This window comes from Prenolepis imparis, unplaced genomic scaffold (assembly GCF_030444845.1).
Source record: "Prenolepis imparis isolate NDT839.2.m4 unplaced genomic scaffold, iyPreImpa1.0 SCAF_65, whole genome shotgun sequence".
NCBI lineage: Eukaryota > Metazoa > Arthropoda > Insecta > Hymenoptera > Formicidae > Prenolepis > Prenolepis imparis.
The window spans coordinates 72,190-89,982 of NW_028141223.1; the positions used below are offsets into that span (position 1 = coordinate 72,190).

The 17,793-nt window shown below is 38.0% G+C and overlaps 2 protein-coding genes and 1 pseudogene across 2 annotated transcripts; 2 read left to right on the forward strand and 1 right to left on the reverse strand.

The window, feature by feature from the left end:
* Positions 1–294: 294 nt before the first annotated feature.
* On the reverse strand, positions 295–2,274 carry LOC145947319 (uncharacterized; annotated as a pseudogene).
* A 161-nt stretch (positions 2,275–2,435) lies between these two features.
* Positions 2,436–3,763, forward strand: LOC145947320 (uncharacterized). Its single transcript, XM_083057123.1, has 2 exons — positions 2,436–2,674; positions 2,779–3,763. Exons 1-2 carry the CDS (start codon positions 2,436–2,438, stop codon positions 3,761–3,763), a joined length of 1,224 nt encoding a protein of 407 aa, XP_082913249.1.
* Positions 3,764–11,367: 7,604 nt separating this feature from the next.
* LOC145947321 (uncharacterized) lies at positions 11,368–11,922 on the forward strand. Its single transcript, XM_083057124.1, has one exon. It carries the CDS (start codon positions 11,368–11,370, stop codon positions 11,920–11,922), a length of 555 nt encoding a protein of 184 aa, XP_082913250.1.
* Positions 11,923–17,793: the final 5,871 nt, after the last annotated feature.

The following is a 17,793-nucleotide window of genomic DNA, read 5'->3' on the forward strand; positions in this document are numbered from 1 at the left end:
GTTGGGAGTATGACGCATGTTCCGGCGTCATACTCCTTCTTCAGCACACATTCCAAGTCGGCGTACACCACGAAGGGAAGTCGCTCCTTTCTGTTGTAGTTGTCGAAGTCGAGCCACTTGTCTTTATCGCTTGGTAATCGGATAGCGCAGTCGTTCATTTCTCGACAGTATACTGTATGTGACTGCAACTTGTCCTCCGATCCGAAATAGTGCAAGGATCTGTGAAAGAAAAAAAAATTACAATTTTATTTACAATTTTATTTACAATTTTATTTACAATTTTATTTACAATTATTATATAATTTGCAATAAATATACGTACCGATCGCAGATATATTTTTGACCATTGTGTTTGCTCAGTTGCGAGCTTACGAGGCGAGACAGATTTTTGATATACGCGAAATGCCCAATGTTATCATCCTCCTCCACGTACAGCAAATTTACATGTTTATCTTTTTTGCGATCGGTGAGTTGTATCGGAAGAATAGATAGTTCTTTCTTCCTCTCGATGCCGTAGACGTTGATTGAGATGTTATTTATATGTTCAAACTTTTTAATTTGCTTTAACGTCATCGGAAACTCAATGTCCTGAAGATTTAACACTGTCGTGTAATGGGGATATGAAAATTCTCGTTCCACATGTCTTTCTGCGGGGTACAGAGCGGCCACCACTGACCATGCGAAACATGCATTGTCCGTTGATCGCACGTTCACCACTGCTCTCTTCGTCACAATTTCTCGCGGCAAGTTTAAATAACACCCAGCACGCATAGGATTGCACTTGTTGACGTTGACCGTAAGATCGAGGATTCGTGACAATGCCCATCCGCTATCACGTTCCTGAAACTCTTCGAGAGACGCCAATGTGGATTCGATGACGTGCCGGTCATACCACTCGCGTAAATAAAAAGCGAAAGAGTTCATAATTTCGCGTGTTAATGCTTTTGTTGGCGCGCTTATCACCTGTCACAAACTCACCGTTGAACACGGTATTTACTTTTGCACAGTTGTGTATTTTTATAACATCTTGCACTTGCTCGAGTACTACACTACTAGCGTCTTCCAAAAATTGTCGCGGTTCGATATAGTCTGCGTTAATCACTGCACCTGTCAGTATCCGATTTTCGAACGCGGTATCGATCTCTCGCCAAACAAGTCTTCCCGTGTTATTATCGCCGCTATAATTACCACCACTGTAATTACCACCACTGGGTATAAACTGTCTCTGCAATCGAGTCTTTTCACCCTCGAGTCGCGCGATTCTAGCAACCAAAGATTGTCTATATCCAATCGAGAGTCGCGGACGCTTGACACGACTGCGTTCTTCGAGCAGTTTGATAAAGTCCTCGCAGCGCAGCGCCCATTCAAAATATTCGCCCAAAGTGGTGACTTGGCGGGACTGCTCCAACAGGTCGCGTTCGTTCTGCTCGATGTTTTCCATTATTTTTTTTATTCACTATTATACCACTAACACTTCTAATACAAGAAAGTAACCACTAAATTTTTTTCACCGCTGCATCTATGCGCTTTCAAATCGCACTATGGTTTGACGCGCTCTCATCCTCCTTATATATATTTCACCTAATTCTATCTCCTTTTCTAACATTTGGCGTATCTCAAAAGATAGTTTCCCGAGATATCGGTTTTATGGATAGAGGAGTAAGGACACAAGAAGAAAATTATGGAAGATGTTTCGCTCTCGTTTATGACCGATTTTCCGCGAGGGTACAAAGCTGCCGAACGTCAGCGCTTTTGCACCTAATCACGTTTCAACATGTTCGTCGCAGTGTCGGCCCTAAAATGTTCATTCCTTTCCTAATGATTTTATAGACATAAAATGAAAAAAAACATAGTTTTATGGATTCTAGAGTGCTCCGGTTACAAGCAGCCGAACGTTGGCGCTGATACGTCGCAATTCTTCCTTAAAAAATATTAAGGATGATGTTTCGCTCTCGTTTATGGGAGATTTTCCGCGAGGGTACAAAGCTGCCGAACGTCAACGCTTTTACATTTGCCCCCTATAAATAACGTTTGACATGTTCGTCGCAGCGTCGGCCCTAAAATCTTCATTCCTTTCCTAATGATAAAATGTCCATAAAATGAAAAACATAGTTTTATGGCTTCGGGTAGCCATAAATCACGAAGATAATCAGTTGCCGAACATGCTTAGACCCCCCCCCCCGATTCTGCGATAAGCGTCCCCCGCCCGCGTGACGTCAGCCCCCGCGCCTAAGAGATACCCCCCGCTCCGCGTGACGTCATACCCCGCGCCATTGAGATACCCCCGCGCCCCGCACCCCCCCTCGGAGGACCTGGGTTAGAACTCTCATAGTTTTCCTACTAACGCACAACCCTTCCGCGCATCCAATTACCGAACTTCTCGGGCAAACGCCGACTGGCCGCCCTTTCGTGATCTCTTCCGATCCGTCGTCGGGATGGATGCGACCCTTTCAGCCGTGGAGAAGCTACATTATTTGAGAGCAAGCGTGAAGGATGAAGCAGAGGCGCTCATTCGCAATCTTCCGGCCGTCTCTGAAAACTACGAACAGGCCTGGAACCTACTCGTCGCGCATTATGAAAATAAGAGACTGCTCGTGCGTTCATATTTCACGACGTTTTCGGCGCTCAGCAAAATGAAGAGCGAGTCGGCAAGCGAATTGAGACGGATACTGCAGTGCATGGTCTCCACCGTCGGCTCCCTCGAAAGCGACCAATAAGGAACTGCGAAGACTTGTTTGTGCATCTAATTGTCGAACTTCTCGATGCACGTTCACGGAGAGATTGGGAGGATGCCGTCGGAGAAACTTCGACCCCACCTTCCTACGACACGCTCCAGGACTTCCTGGAGAAGAAATTGAACACGCTCGAAGCTCTCCATCCGCAGAAGCATGAGCCGAACAAGTCAGGAGAGAATAACAGTAAGTCGACGAGATCTCACCATGCGCAGAAGCAGGAGGCGAAACGAGGACGGTGTTCACTCTGCAAAAAAGACCACTTCGTCATGCTGTGCGACGGCTACCAGGAGAAGTCGCCTGAGGAAAGAAAGAAACTCGTCGAGGCGAACCATCTCTGCTTCAACTGCCTCGGCAGACATCAGGTTAGCGAGTGCCAATCTAAGAAAAATTGCTCTGCGTGCCGAGGCAGACACCACACGTCGCTGCACGACACCTGCCGCGAAGTCGCCGCGACATCACACGTGGCACAACGTCCGGGCCTCGGACGGGGAGCTGTTCTTCTAGCCACCGCGCGCGTTCGGGTCGCGGACAAATTCAGCGGATTACACGCAGCGCGGGCGTTAATAGATCAAGGTTCGGAGGCCTCCATGATCTCGGAGGCGCTAGCACAACGATTGCGGCTTCCGCGCAGAACGGCCGCGATCACCGTTTTCGGCGTCGGCGGGACGCAAACGGGCACCGCGAACGGCCGGGCATCTCTTCAGCTGCGGCCGCGCACTGCAGGGTCACCGATGACCGTGTCAGCTTTAATTCTTCCACGTCTCACCGTGTACGCCGGAACAACGACGATGAGGAAAGAGTCATGGACTCACTTGCGCGGATTGGAGTTGGCCGATCCCGAGTTCGAAGTCATCGATCCGGTGGACATCTTGCTAGGCGCGGACGTCTACGTGGCTATCCTGGATTCCGGCGTGGTGAAAGGAGGTCCGCGAGAGCCTGTCGCACAAAACACCTCCCTAGGGTGGATCCTGTCAGGTCGAAACATCGAACGAGAATTACGTTGCTCACAGCCACTCTTGCACCGTTGACACCCTTTTTTTTTTTTTTTTTTTTTTTGCGCTGTGGAAACCTCATGGTACCACTCACCCCCCGGGTAGGGGATGAGGGTTATATGGGACTCCTTGTCCCCCATCGTCGATTCACATGTGGATCGACGATGGGATCCAAGACCTACCTCACTAAAACCACAGCGGGTGCCTTCGCGGACGTTTATGGGGCAGTGATGCAAGATTTCACGCGCGACAGCCACTTCGCGACAGCCATCTTGCAGTGGAGGGGGTAGGTCGGCAGCGCAGAGCGCACCGAAAAGATGAGAACCCTTGTCCTTCGAACATATGTAGAAGAGGACAGGTATATATCTTTTGTCCTTTATTTTCTTTTGATAGAATAGAGCTACGAATTTCGAGCGAATCTGGAATACTGGCGATAGCGAGTAGGCGATGCGACCCAATATGCAAAAAGAAAATATAAAATATAAAAAATATATTTAATATTATAAAATAATATTAATAAAATTAATATATTTTAAACATAAATTAAGTAACTTATATTAAAAATTTTAATTAAAAATAATTATTAATTAATAATAATTATAATTAATAATTATAAGTATATTTTATAAATAAAAATCCATTCTTGGCCAATATATACGCCTTTCTATTAAAAAAGATTTTTTATCTTTAAAGAAATAATTGTAATAAAATAATATTTTAATTTATAAATATTGTTTAAGATTTTATTCTTTTTATTCCCTATTTATTTTGTACTAATGTACGACGTACATATTGTTGCTCAACGGAAACCGCGAGAAGGTGGTGGTTTCTTCCGTCAAAAATTTAAAATATTGTATATTGGGAAATGTATTTCAATCATTATATTCGGCTTCCCGACGAGCCGTGTTTACCTTTTTTGCGCGTGTTGATCGTTTTACCGCGCGTCTCGTCTTGTCAAGCAGCTCTCCAATCAGCTGTTTGACACAATAACAATCTAGCGACAGGTTTTTGACATTTATGTCTTCGAAATTCGTCGAGTCAGCTGTAGACCGTTTTACTATAAACATCTCTCGTTTTCGAGCAATTAGCTCTTGATCAGTATATATATTTCGCTTTAACAAATAGTATAAAGTAACGAAAAATGTGTGTTGAATTAACAAAGCCCCGAAAAGCTCGTAAGCGAAGTTTTGCAGAAGCTTGGCTTATAGACGACCGATACAAATCTTGGGTATGTAAAGTATCATCTGATAGTAGTCTTTATTTTATTGCAGTATATGCAATAAAACTTTTTCGTGCAATTCAACATACATATTAAGACATGCTGACTCCGCGTATCATCAAAATAATATTAAAAAGAATACATTATCATCTGATAATAATAGTAATGATAATGTTAAGATACCAATAAAAAAATCGCGTAAATCAATATATAAAAAAGAATGGTTAGATATTGAAGAATTTAAACTTTGGTTGCGTGAAGTGCCACATGACGAAAGTTTATTTTTTTGTTTGATTTGCGATAAATCTATCGCTAGTAGTTTATCGCAAATCCATCGTCATGCAGAATCCAAAACACATAAAAAATATCTAGAAAAAAATCAATCAAATTTCGAAGATTTAAATATGCAAAATAAATCTCTTTTGCCATTTAATGAGCGTAAAAAATCCGCGGAAATCAGATATGCAGCATTAATTGCTGAAAACATTTCTCATCAAAATGCAACAGAGATTCTTACATTTTTTCAACAAATAGGAGAAGATCCTGACGTATTGAAAAGCATGAGCATGAGTCGAACGAAATGTAAAAGCATTATTACAAACGTTTTGTGTCCGATTGAGACGGATCGTGTCGTCAATAAAATTCAAAATACAAAGTTTTCAGTTTTTATTGACGAAACATCAGACATATCTAATAATAAATGGATGACTTTTTTGTCCGATACGTTGATTCGGAGACATTAGATGTTCGCTCGCAATTAGTCAAATTAATCGATATTGATGCCAAAGATTCAAGTGCAGAAAAGTTGTTTCAGGCATTTAAATGTGAAATGTGGAAACTGCAGATACCATTTCCAAATATTGTTGTCTTATCGTGCGATAACGCATCTGTTATGACAGGGAAATATTTATCGTTCAAAAAAAAGTTGGAAGAACTATGTCCATGTTTACTAACTTTAACATGCCCTTGCCACTCCGCTGCATTAGCAGCGCATACTGCATGTAATAAAATACCTGCGTATTGCAATGAATTTATAAAAAAAATTTCTAATTATTTGAACAGCAGCCCAAAACGTACAGCAATTTTCAGAGAATTTTGTGAATGTTTCCAAGAAACAAATCGCAAAATATTAAAATTATGTGATACACGCTGGCTGTCTCATTACTTATGTGTCGAACGACTTCTTGAATCTTGGGATACAATTAAATATTTTCTTACCGAAATGGTTGTAAGGGAAAAAAAAAATTCTGGAGAATATCTACTGTCTATGATGAACAACGTAGAACTAAAAGCTTATTTTCTTTTTTTTAAATATACTTTAAATTTCTTTAATGCATTTTTTCAAGCATTAGAAACGTTATTGTACAGTTTGTATACAGAATTCATTTATTACAACCAAAATTCAAAAAATTTTTTTTCCAAATCTGCAAAAATTTTTTAAAAGAAGAGCATTTACAACCATTTTCTGAAAATATTGCATTCTCTCTAAAGGAGAATCAAAAAGATCTTAATAAAGTTACTTTGGGTTCAGAATGTGAGGAATATCTTAACGAATTACTACTGGAAGGTCACGTAGACATTGTTAAAATTATTCGAGAAAATTGTTTAACATTTTATGTGACTGCTGCAGAAGAAATTCGTAAAAGATTACCAATAAATGACACATTTTTATCACAATTAATAGTTTTTCAACCATTTGTAAGCTTATTTTATAATAGAGAAACATCATTCAATAACGTTTCTTTCGTCATTAAAACTATTAGTAGTTTTGATGAAGATGCTTTAAAAAAAGAATGGATTGCATTAGCATCAGATTTTACAATGGAAGAAAAACAAAGCCTCACTAAATTAAATTTTGATAATGCTTGGAAAGAAATTTTACAACGAGACACCAATAATAATGCTAAATATCCTAATTTAAAAAATGTTATAAATACTATTAGATCGCTTCCAAATTCTAATGCCGATCCGGAGAGAATGTTTTCTCTTTTAAATAATGTAAAAACAAAAAACGTAATAAATTTTCGTCGGCTTCTGTTAATGCTATTTGTGTATTTAAATCTGCATTAAAGACGAGGGGAGAAACAGCTATAAACATGCAAGTTAATGAAAAACATTTGTTTCTTATGTCGGCGGACAAATCAAGAGACACGGTAGTGTCAGTCGCGCCAAGTCTACTGAGCATAGCTTTGCGTAGCGACTGCGAGGTATGCCATGTTATTATACACAAGTCGGACAGTTGAGAGTATCATATATTTCTGATACGCAATAACGGCTGATGCGATCGAGTTCTTACTGAGCTCAATCGATAGATTGAGTTCAAATTATATAATAAAAGTGTCTACTTTTTCTCTATGTGCTTTGTAAACGGAAGTATTATAATGTAAAGTTGATTTTCTAAAAAATTGATTCAAGTTTTGGTCGTCGTCATCATCGACCTTCTCAATGCGCATGTACCAGAAAATGTCCAGTTTGAGCATTCATTACAAGACAGCGTTGATGTCGCTCCATGAATGTCATTTATTTAGGTTATCAGTTTTGACATATTTTGACATATTTTGATATTTTGACACATAGGTTCAGTTTTGATGTAAATTAAATATAATAAATAACGTAAATAGAAAAAGTTAAACCAATACCGACCAAACTAGTCCACACACATCTACTGGTTAAAAAGGCCTTCTTCTTTCTCGCCTATAATGGTGAGTTTGTATTTTTACGAGAAATTTTTATTTATTATGTGAGAGAAGTATAGAGCTCTCAATGATAAAAATATCGGGTAAATGTGTATTATAACGGCAACCTCTCCGTTTTTCTTGTAACTTTTATATTTTGTTTATTTTGGTCTTTAAATAAGATTCTGAGAAGGAAAATCGTCGCTCATGTTCCATTTATTTTTAATTAATTTTTTTTAATTTCTCGATGTCAGTAAGTAAAAAAATGATAATTTATGATATCTCTCTCTCTCTCTCTCTCTCTCTCTCTCTCTCTCTTTTAAAGCAGAGAATATTTGTTAAGTTGTCGTAGAAAAGTATTTATACAATTTTATGTTATTAACAAAATAAATAAAAATATTCTCTGCTTTAACCAAGAACACAAACTGATAATTATAAAATATTCTCTGCTTTAATCAAAATCACAAACTGTTTTCTGTGGGAATAGTAATTTTATTATATTTAAAAGAATATATTAAATTTTAATGGCGCTATTTACTAACATCCATTATAAGGCAAATGAAAAATATAGGATCGAAAGGGTCTGAATAGCTTAGTGGTAAGAGCAGTCGCCCGGCAAGCGAAAGACGCGGGTTCAATTCCCGCTTCAGCGACTTTTCGGACCTATATTTTTCTCGCCTATTTTCCCGTTGTAAAGTTCGAGGATTATGAATTGATGGAACTTAGTAATATCAAACCAAGAGATACAGTTCTAAAAATTAGAATTAATTTTCGTGCTTGGCTCCATTAGTCGTTTTTAAAAAAAATCATATTTATTTATTATATTTATTAAATACTGAGAGCCGATAAAAATATTTCTTAAATTCATTAAATTTTAATAATTTTTAAATGGATTAAAATTTAATATATTCTTTTAAATATAACAAAATTATTATTCCCACAGAAAACAATTTGTGATTTTTATTAAAGCAGAGAATATTTTATAATTATCAGTTTGTGTTCTTGGTTAAAGCAGAGAATACTTTTATTTATGTTGTCAATAACATAAAATTGTATAAATACTTTTCTACGACCACTTAACAAATATTCTCTGCTTTAAAAGAGAGAGAGAGAGAGAGAGAGAGAGAGAGAGAGAGAGAGAGAGAGAGAGAGAGAGAGAGAAATATCCATTAATTATCATTTTTTATAATTTTTTTACTTACCGACATCCAGAAATTAAAAAAATTAATTAAAAATAAATGGAACATGAGCGACGATTTTCCTTCTCAGAATCTTATTTAGAGACCATAATAAACAAAATATAAAAGTTACAAGAAAAACGGAGAGGTTGCCGTTATAATACACATTTACCGCCGACTGCGATGTACGAAATTTTAACGCGTTCACAATTAGTCTCTTTTTTAAAATTAATTTTGTAGTCTTTTCTACAGGCGAAAGGGTATTCGCGTGTACAATTGAATTATTTGCTAGAAATATTTTTAACGCTCTTTTTGAAAAATAATATTAATTAAGGAATATTTTCACGCCAATAACTTTTCGGTACCTAATTTTTTAATGCCACTTTACTCTTGTACAGAGGTCGCCGCGACGTTAAAGTTCGAAAATTCTGCCAAACGGAACGAGCACCTAATTCAACGTTTAGATATCTTCGAATAATATTAAATAAGGAATATTTTCACGCCAATAACTTTTCGATACCTAATTTTTTAATGCCACTTTACTCTTGTACGGCGGTCGCCGCGACCGACGTTAAAGTTCGAAAATTCTGCCAAACGAAACGAGCACCTAATTCGGCGTTTAGATATCTTCAAATAATATTAATTAAGGAATATTTTCACGCCAATAACTTTCCGGTACCTAATTTTTTAATGTCACTTTACTTTTGGACGCGGCGACCTCCGTACAAGAGCAAAGTGGCATTAAAAAATTAGGTACCGGAAAGTTATTGGCGTGAAAATATTCCTTATTTAATATTATTCAAAGATATCTAAACGTTGAATTAAGTGCTCGTTCCGTTTGGCAGAATTTTCGAATTTTAACGTCGGTCGCGGCGACCGCCGTACAAGAGTAAAGTGGCATTAAAAAATTAGGTACCGGAAAGTTATTGGCGTGAAAATATTCCTTAATTAATATTATTCGAAGATATCTAAACGCCGAATTAGGTGCTCGTTTCGTTTGGCAGAATTTTCGAACTTTAACGTTACTCGCGGCGATCTCCGTACAAGATTAAAGTGGCATTAAAAAATTACGTACCGGAAAGTTGTTGGCGTGAAAATATTCCTTAATTAATATTATTTGAAGATATCTAAACGCCGAATTAGGTGCTCGGTCCGTTTAGCAGAATTTCTTTAATTTCGGTCGCGGCGACCGCCGTACAAGAGTAAAGTGGTAGAAAAGAATTTATTTTTGGAAATTTCTTAACGGATTCTGAGAGCACTTAATTAGCACCTAATTATTATGTACTAGTCCTTTTTTTAATTATTTTATTTATATATTTTTTTATATGGGGGGGGGGCAGCTTAATGTTAAGTCAGCCCCCCTTCCAATATAAATTTAATTTTCTATCAAACGGTTCAAGCACCTAATTTCGAACTTCGGCACCTAATTAGCACTTAATTAGCACTTAATTTTAATTAAGATAAAAATTAATTTTGCGTTGGTGGGAGGGCTAACTTAATAGGGGTATGCGAAAGGGTATTCGCGTGTACAAATTGAATTATTTGCTAGAAATATTTTTAACGCTCTTTTTGAAATAAACAAATATTGTAGAATTGAGCACAACTATATATACATGCAAGTTTTTTAATTTTCGCGAATAACTTTCAAAATTGGAATTCTAAAATGTAAAAAACTATAAGTCTTAGAATATTTGCCTTCTTAATTTCTGTCAAAAATTATTATAATCGAAGATAAGGTGTTATGACATATTATATACAACTTAGAACTATTTTTATATTTTTAACGTATTATTATTTTATAATTTAATTAGTAAATTAACGTTTTATTAATATTTTTGACAGAAATCAGTTGATTAAAACGTTAATTCCTAATTAAGTTTTGAAATAATGTGTTATAAAAATTAAAATAATATATTTTAAATACATGTTATAATACTTTAAGGGGATCCCCGAGCGAACGACGAACTCCGACAAAAAAGCAGCGCCACTATTTTGTAATTAAAAATTATTGGTAATTACCGACTGATTATCGAATGGTAATTACTAACATTTTGAATTCCATATTATCGATCATCTTAGGTTAGAAATCCATGTATACATTGCATACATGGGCTGCGTTCGGAAACGTCACCCGAGTGCATTCCCTCTCTTTCTATATCACTGAGAGAGAAATGATATAGATAATGTATATATACTCTCACACATATAATTATCATATATATATGGTAACCATAGGGCGGGAGGGAAATCTTGTCCCACGGTAAAGAAAGGAACAAGGGGCCTAATCTAACAAGGGGAATAAATCAGTTAATAAAACTGGGACAAACCAAGACCCCTTCAGACAAGGCTTCTCAAACCAGCATGGCGGGAAAGGAGGCAACCCCCTCCACAAGTAAGGAAGCACCGCTTCCATCAAGGAATAGAAAGAGGAGGAAGAACAAAGAGGAGGAAAATATCCCCGCGACCGGCGGGAGTAAAAGAAGGAGGTTAAAGGCCGCCATAGAGGACGAAGGCTCTGCCTCCAATATGGAAGCAGAGAACGAGATGGAGGTGAATCAGGAAGCTTAAATGGCTTGTAAAATTTTACAAATAAACCTGAACCACTTCAAAGCGGCCCAGGACCTCTTTGTCCACAGCCTAGCTGAGGCCAACTGTGGACTGGGGGTCATATCTGAGCCGTATATGGTTCAGGAGGGGTCCAAGTGGGCCGCCAGCTTAGATAAGACAGCGGCGATCACTTGGAGAGACTCTGGCAACTCTCCGCCTATGGAGAAAGTTCATGCAGGCAGGGGATTCGTTGCAGTGCACTGCGGACCCACTGCTGTTATTAGCGTGTACCTACCGCCGAGCCTTCAGCGAACCAGATTCGCTGGCAAGCTTCGGAAGATGGGTAACATTGTAAGGAGAATGCGACCTCGCCCCACAATTGTCGCGGGGGACTTCAATGCCAAGTCTGGCGTATGGGGTTCCCCGCGGACGGATTGGTGGGGCGGGGAAGTTCTGGACTGGGCAGCGGAGCATGGCCTCGTAATAATTAATAGTGGAGCGAACAACACCTGTGTGAGGATGCGGGGGGATTCCATTGTGGACCTTGAAGCCAGAGGTGAAGCTAATAAGGATTAGCCCGCCAATCAAGGAAGCAGCCAGAGACGAAGCCGGAACGTTCAAGATACCGAGGAAACCGAGGAGCCCGATCAAAGCGCCGGAGTCACCAGCACCGTGTGCATCGAGAGACCCACGGATAAACCGAGGTCTTGAAGGGGCAGATCGGCAACCAAGGGAGAAATCAGCGACCGACGAGTAAAATAAGTTAAGTTTAGATTATCATCCGTCGACTCGGGACTAACCGACGGCGGGTAATTGCCGAACGAAAGGCAAACTTTAGTTTTTAATTAGCTATCAGGCTCAGCACCGACTGAACCTACCAACGGCGGGTAATTACCGACCGAAGGAATAAGTTATTTATTTCTATAGCAAATATTTTTGTATCGCCAGTGAAGAATAAAATTAGGAATAACTGTAGACGACCCAACTGGCTTAATTGATTTTTATTAATTCGATGTCATATAAAAATACAGACTACGTTTCGACCTTTGGTTCAGGTCCTTATCAAGTCTAAAATTATATAAAAAATAATAATACGAATATATCAAAAAGAAAATCATTTTATGGATGTATAGCGTAAACCAAGTGAAACTAACGATTGGTATAAAGTAAATCATTTAAACATACCTTACGTAACATTTAATAAAATTTCAACAAGTTAAACTTCTCTAAATACATATGATGTGTCAACTAACGTTTCATAGAGATGGTAAAGAACGAACTAAGTTAAACATCCTTTATTCCATCATAAATAGGATTTAAATTCTCTGTGTCTTTATGTAGGTTAATCGTGTTGTTATATTTTTTTATATAAAACATTTCGGCTATCTCTCTTTTCCTAGTATGTGTTTCCCGATGTAAAATATTAAAGGTTGTCCAATTAAAGTCATGTAAATATTCATTTCTATGTTTGCTTATAACATTCTGGTTACTACTATGCAATTTTATGTTATTCATATGTTCTTTTATCCGAGTATTTAGGTGTCTTTTAGTTTGTCCAATATATGTAGCGTCGCAGTCGTTGCAGTCGATCTTATATACAATCTCGGTCATATCCGCTTTAGGCAATTTGTCTTTTCCGCGTTTAATTACATTGTCTAGTTTTTTTGGTATCGTGTAAATAACATTTAAGCCTGTTTTCTTAATAGATCTCGCAATAATATCACTTAAGTTTTTAATATACGGCATTAAAATACAAGAAGAAATATCAAAATCATTCTCTTTGTCAGCAACGTTATGAGAGTTTTTTAAAAAACATGTTCTTTTATAGATATAACGCTCGATGATCGTCATAGGAAAGCAATTATTAGACAAGATTCTTTTTACAATATGTAAGTTCCCATTATAGAAACGATCATCAGATAACAAAATAGCGCGATCAACTAGGTTATTGATGGTGTTCAGTTTGTATTTAAACGGATGATTGGAATAATAATTTAAATATCTACCAGAAGAGGTAGGTTTCCGATACCAATTCGTCATAAGTTTCCCATCGTTTCTAATAACCATTGTGTCTAAAAAGTTAATCCTGTTATTTGTTTCAATTTCATGTGTAAATTGCAGCCGGTGATGATAACTGTTAAATGTAGTCAAAATAGTGTCAATTTCAGTACGCGGTACTACCGCAAAAATATCATCAACATACCTGCAATAAACTGAAATATCAAATTGTAAGGAGCTTAAACAATGTGTCTCAGGATCGTCCATAACTAAATCGGCTAAAATAGGTGAGGGGGGATCCCATCGGAGTACCATGTATCTGTTCGTAGAATTGATCATTGAACAAAAACTTGTTGACTCTAATAAGACTTCGATTGCATATAAAAATTGTGCTAAACTAAAAGTTGTGTTGCATGAAATGTCCGTCCAGCGTTTTTCAATGGATTTTAAAACTAATTCTTTAGGAATGTTTGTGAATAGAGACATAACATCAAGTGAAATCAACATTTCACTATCGTCAATATTAACGTTCTTGATTTTATTCGCGAAAGTCCAACCAACTTTAATATGGGAAACAGGTTTCGTAACTGACTGTTCCAATATATCATGAATAAAGCGCACTACATTGTAAACCGGACTCCCAAGAGACGAAACAATTATACGTAGAGGATCGTTAACTTTGTGGATTTTCGGTAAACCATAACATCGTGGGAGATTTCCGTTAGTGGTATTAAGACGTTTGTATATTGTATTATCAATCAATTTGTTATCACGCCAAGATTTAATTAAAGAATTAATTCTGCTGGATAGTTTCCTAATAGGATCTTTTTTCAGTTTAATATACGTAGATTGATCATTAAGTGACACATTCATTTTGTCAATATAATCTTTCTTGTCTAAAATTACTGTAGTTTGGCCCTTATCGGCATTAGTAACTAAAATGTCCTCGTTGTCACGTAAGAACTTATGACATTGCTTAGAGCTATTGATAATATGTCTATCTATGAAGCTAGTGTGTTTCTTTTTACTAAGATATCCATGTACCGCATTTGTTACTTCGTTCCTTGTCGATTCAACAAGATCTTTGGGGATCTTAGAGCAATTAATTTCTAAGTTCTTAGCAACCTCAATAACAGTATTAATGCGGTCTTTCTTATCATTCTGTAAAACGGGCATGCCGAATTTTTCTCCTAAGCTTAAAATATCTAAAATATTCTCAGGGATTATTTTATTACTGAGATTTACTATCCATTTCGATCTGTCAATATTACTAAAGGGGTTAAGTGAAACTTTATTCTTTCGAATTAGATTGTCGAACTTTTTGATAGCGTTAATCTTTTTTGTTTGATTAAAAGTAAATAGTTTATGGTAATTAAATTCAAAAAATCTATCCAATAAATTCCGTGGAAGAGAATCAAACATTCTTTTTTCAATGATATGTAGTTTAGAATGTAAGTACTTTAAGTTAAAATTTAAATCTTTAATTTCTAAATTCAACAATCTAAGTCGAGTATGTCTAGAAAAATAATCAAATTTTTGGTTTACGCTATTACTGTGAAAAAAGATGTTCATTTTCAGTTTCATGATGTGTGTTGGAAGAACATCAAATCTTCTGCAGCGTAGTAAGAAAACTAGTTGTTGTTTCGATGTAAATATCTTCTTCTTGTTATGAATCCATGATTTCAATAATAATGTGTGGTAAAATCCATATTGATCTGAGATTGTTTGAAAAAAACCATCTATCCGTGTAAGCACCATCATTCGGTCAATGTGCAATAACATATAGCAAATATTTTTGTATCGCCAGTGAAGAATAAAATTAGGAATAACTGTAGACGACCCAGTTTAGTTATTCAAGACGACTTTAATTGGACAACCTTTAATATTTTACATCGGGAAACACATACTAGGAAAAGAGAGATAGCCGAAATGTTTTATATAAAAAAATATAACAACACGATTAACCTACATAAAGACACAGAGAATTTAAATCCTATTTATGATAGAATAATAAAGGATGTTTAACTTAGTTCGTTCGTTACCATCTCTATGAAACGATAGTTGACACATCATATGTATTTAGAGAAGTTTAACTTGTTGAAATTTTATTAAATGTTACGTAAGGTATGTTTAAATGATTTACTTTATACCAATCGTTAGTTTCACTTGGTTTACGCTATACATCCATAAAATGATTTTCTTTTTGATATATTCGTATTATTATTTTTTATATAATTTTAGACATGGATTAAGGACCTGAACCAAAGGTCGAAACGTAGTCTGTATTTTTATATGACATCGAATTAATAAAAATCAATTAAGCCAGTTGGGTCGTCTACAGTTATTCCTAATTTTATTTATTTCTATTTAGCTCAGCACCGACTGAACCCACCGACGGCGGGTAATTACCGACCGAAGGGAAATTTTATTTTACTTTTATTTTACCACCGACCGAACTTACCAACGGCGGAGATAATTAGTTTTAAAATTATTAAACTTACCGACTGCCGAGGTATGATCAAGGCAGAATAGAATAAGTTAGACTAAGTGAACACGCCAGAGGCGTGCGAGAGAATGCGCAGGCGCGAGGCGAGAACCCAGAGTGGGGAGCCAAGCATATAAGCGAGAGCGGAGAGACTCGAGGCTTTTGCTCTTTCGAGTTCGGGTAGCAACGCGACTCGAGACGCCCGAAAATAAAGTCCGTGCAATAAAAAGTTGTGATGCGAAACAGATGCGCAATAGCTTGCATGTATTAATTTTGTTATGTAATCAGTTTTATGTTTTAAATATTTTAAAATAAATATTTTAATATTTATATATTTAAATATATATGAGTGAGTGATTACTTAATAAACCTAAATCCCGTACGTGCTGACGTCCGACGAGAAAACCAGGGCAAGCGACGACGGTGGAAGGAAGCTGCCACATCCTGATGGATCCTGAAACAATAATTAACACAGTTAATCATTAAACAGTGTGGGACACAAGTGTTGCGTCATTACGCGAAGGAACAAAGGTGACGGTTGGATGACGTCATCTTGTGCCTTTGTTACAAAGACAAAGGAGACTACGCAGCAGCCGCAAACAGCGAAGCAGTAGAGGTGCTCAACCTGGGGTTCTCAATCTGGGGATCCAAAATCTTGTCCGTGGTACGGAAAAACGGACTGGCGACCGTAACAACAAAGGTAGGAAACCTGTGTTTTCTTCAATCCCTTACTCTCGACCTTTTTCGTCCGGTCACAGTAAAACTGTGCTAATCCGCGAGAAATATCAATTCCGTAATCCGCTAATCTGTCTCGGAAACGAAGTCTGGCGTGCTGTTCCTTTGGGAAGTACACGCGGTGATCAAATCAAATGGTAGAGCCAAGAAGAAGTTAAAACTCTCGATTGGCGACCGTGACAGGACGTTGCTAGAAGCAGTGTAGTAAGTGCTTTAGGGAAACGAGTTCGTGTAACGCGAATTTGAGAAACGTGCGCGACGTGATAATCGTTTTAGGAAGTGCGTAGCTATACGGCAAACGGTGTCGGAAGAGCTTTAAGATTAGCATAATGGCCGACAAAGACGAGAGAGTGTGAGGAGAGAGCGAGCGAAATCGCTACAAAAATCCCGGGACCGGTGAAGCATACGCCGACTCGTGGGGAAAATATCGCGAAACTCGTAACCGGAAGTCGAAACGAAAGTGTGACGAACGCGAGCGAGAACGCGAAAGTTGAGATCATGTCGCGAGATACGGAAGTACGCGAAAAGGTAACGACGCGTTCGAAGTCAACATTGAGCGCGGAAGAAATGTTGGGTGTCAAGTGCGCGGAAATAGATATGCTGCGCGCACAGTTAGACAAAGTGACAGAGAGGTTAGGAAGGATGATGACCGAGTCGTCCAAAACAATTCCAAGGTCACAAGTCGATAATGAAGGAAGGGAGATGACCGGCGGGCACGCTGGTATAGATAACTACCAAACCGATTCAACGGTCGGTTGTGACCGAACGATGGGTCTTGAGAGTTCGGGAGTTATGTTGTTTAGGTAATTTTCCTACCTTTAACACGGTCGCCAGTCCGTTTTTCTACATCACGGACAAGATCTCTGGATCCCCAGAATGAGAATCCCTTCACCAGATGAGTACCGCTGCTGCGTAGTCTACCTGGTCCACAGACAAGACCTCTGGATCCCCAGGATGAGAACCCCTTCTCCAGATGATCACCACTACTACTTAGTTTACCTTGTCTACAGACAAGACCTTTGGATCCCCAGGATGAGAACCCCCTCTACAGATGAGCACCCTTACTGCTTCACTGCTCGCGGCTACTGCGTAGTTTCCTTTGTCAGAGACAAAGGCACAAGATGACGTCATCCAACTGTCACTTTTGTTCGTTATATGCAATGACGCAACACTCGCGTCACACACTTTGTTAATAATTAATCGCATTAATTATTGTTTCAGGATCCACC

Excerpts from the sequence above, each read along its gene's own strand:
- LOC145947320 (XM_083057123.1), top strand. The coding sequence starts at position 2,436 with ATGGATGCGACCCTTTCAGCCGTGGAGAAGCTACATTATTTGAGAGCA. Across the intron at positions 2,675-2,778 it reads GAATTGAGACGGATACTGCA|AGATTGGGAGGATGCCGTCG; the intron begins GTGCATGGTCTC and ends ACGTTCACGGAG.
- LOC145947321 (XM_083057124.1), top strand. The coding sequence starts at position 11,368 with ATGGCTTGTAAAATTTTACAAATAAACCTGAACCACTTCAAAGCGGCC.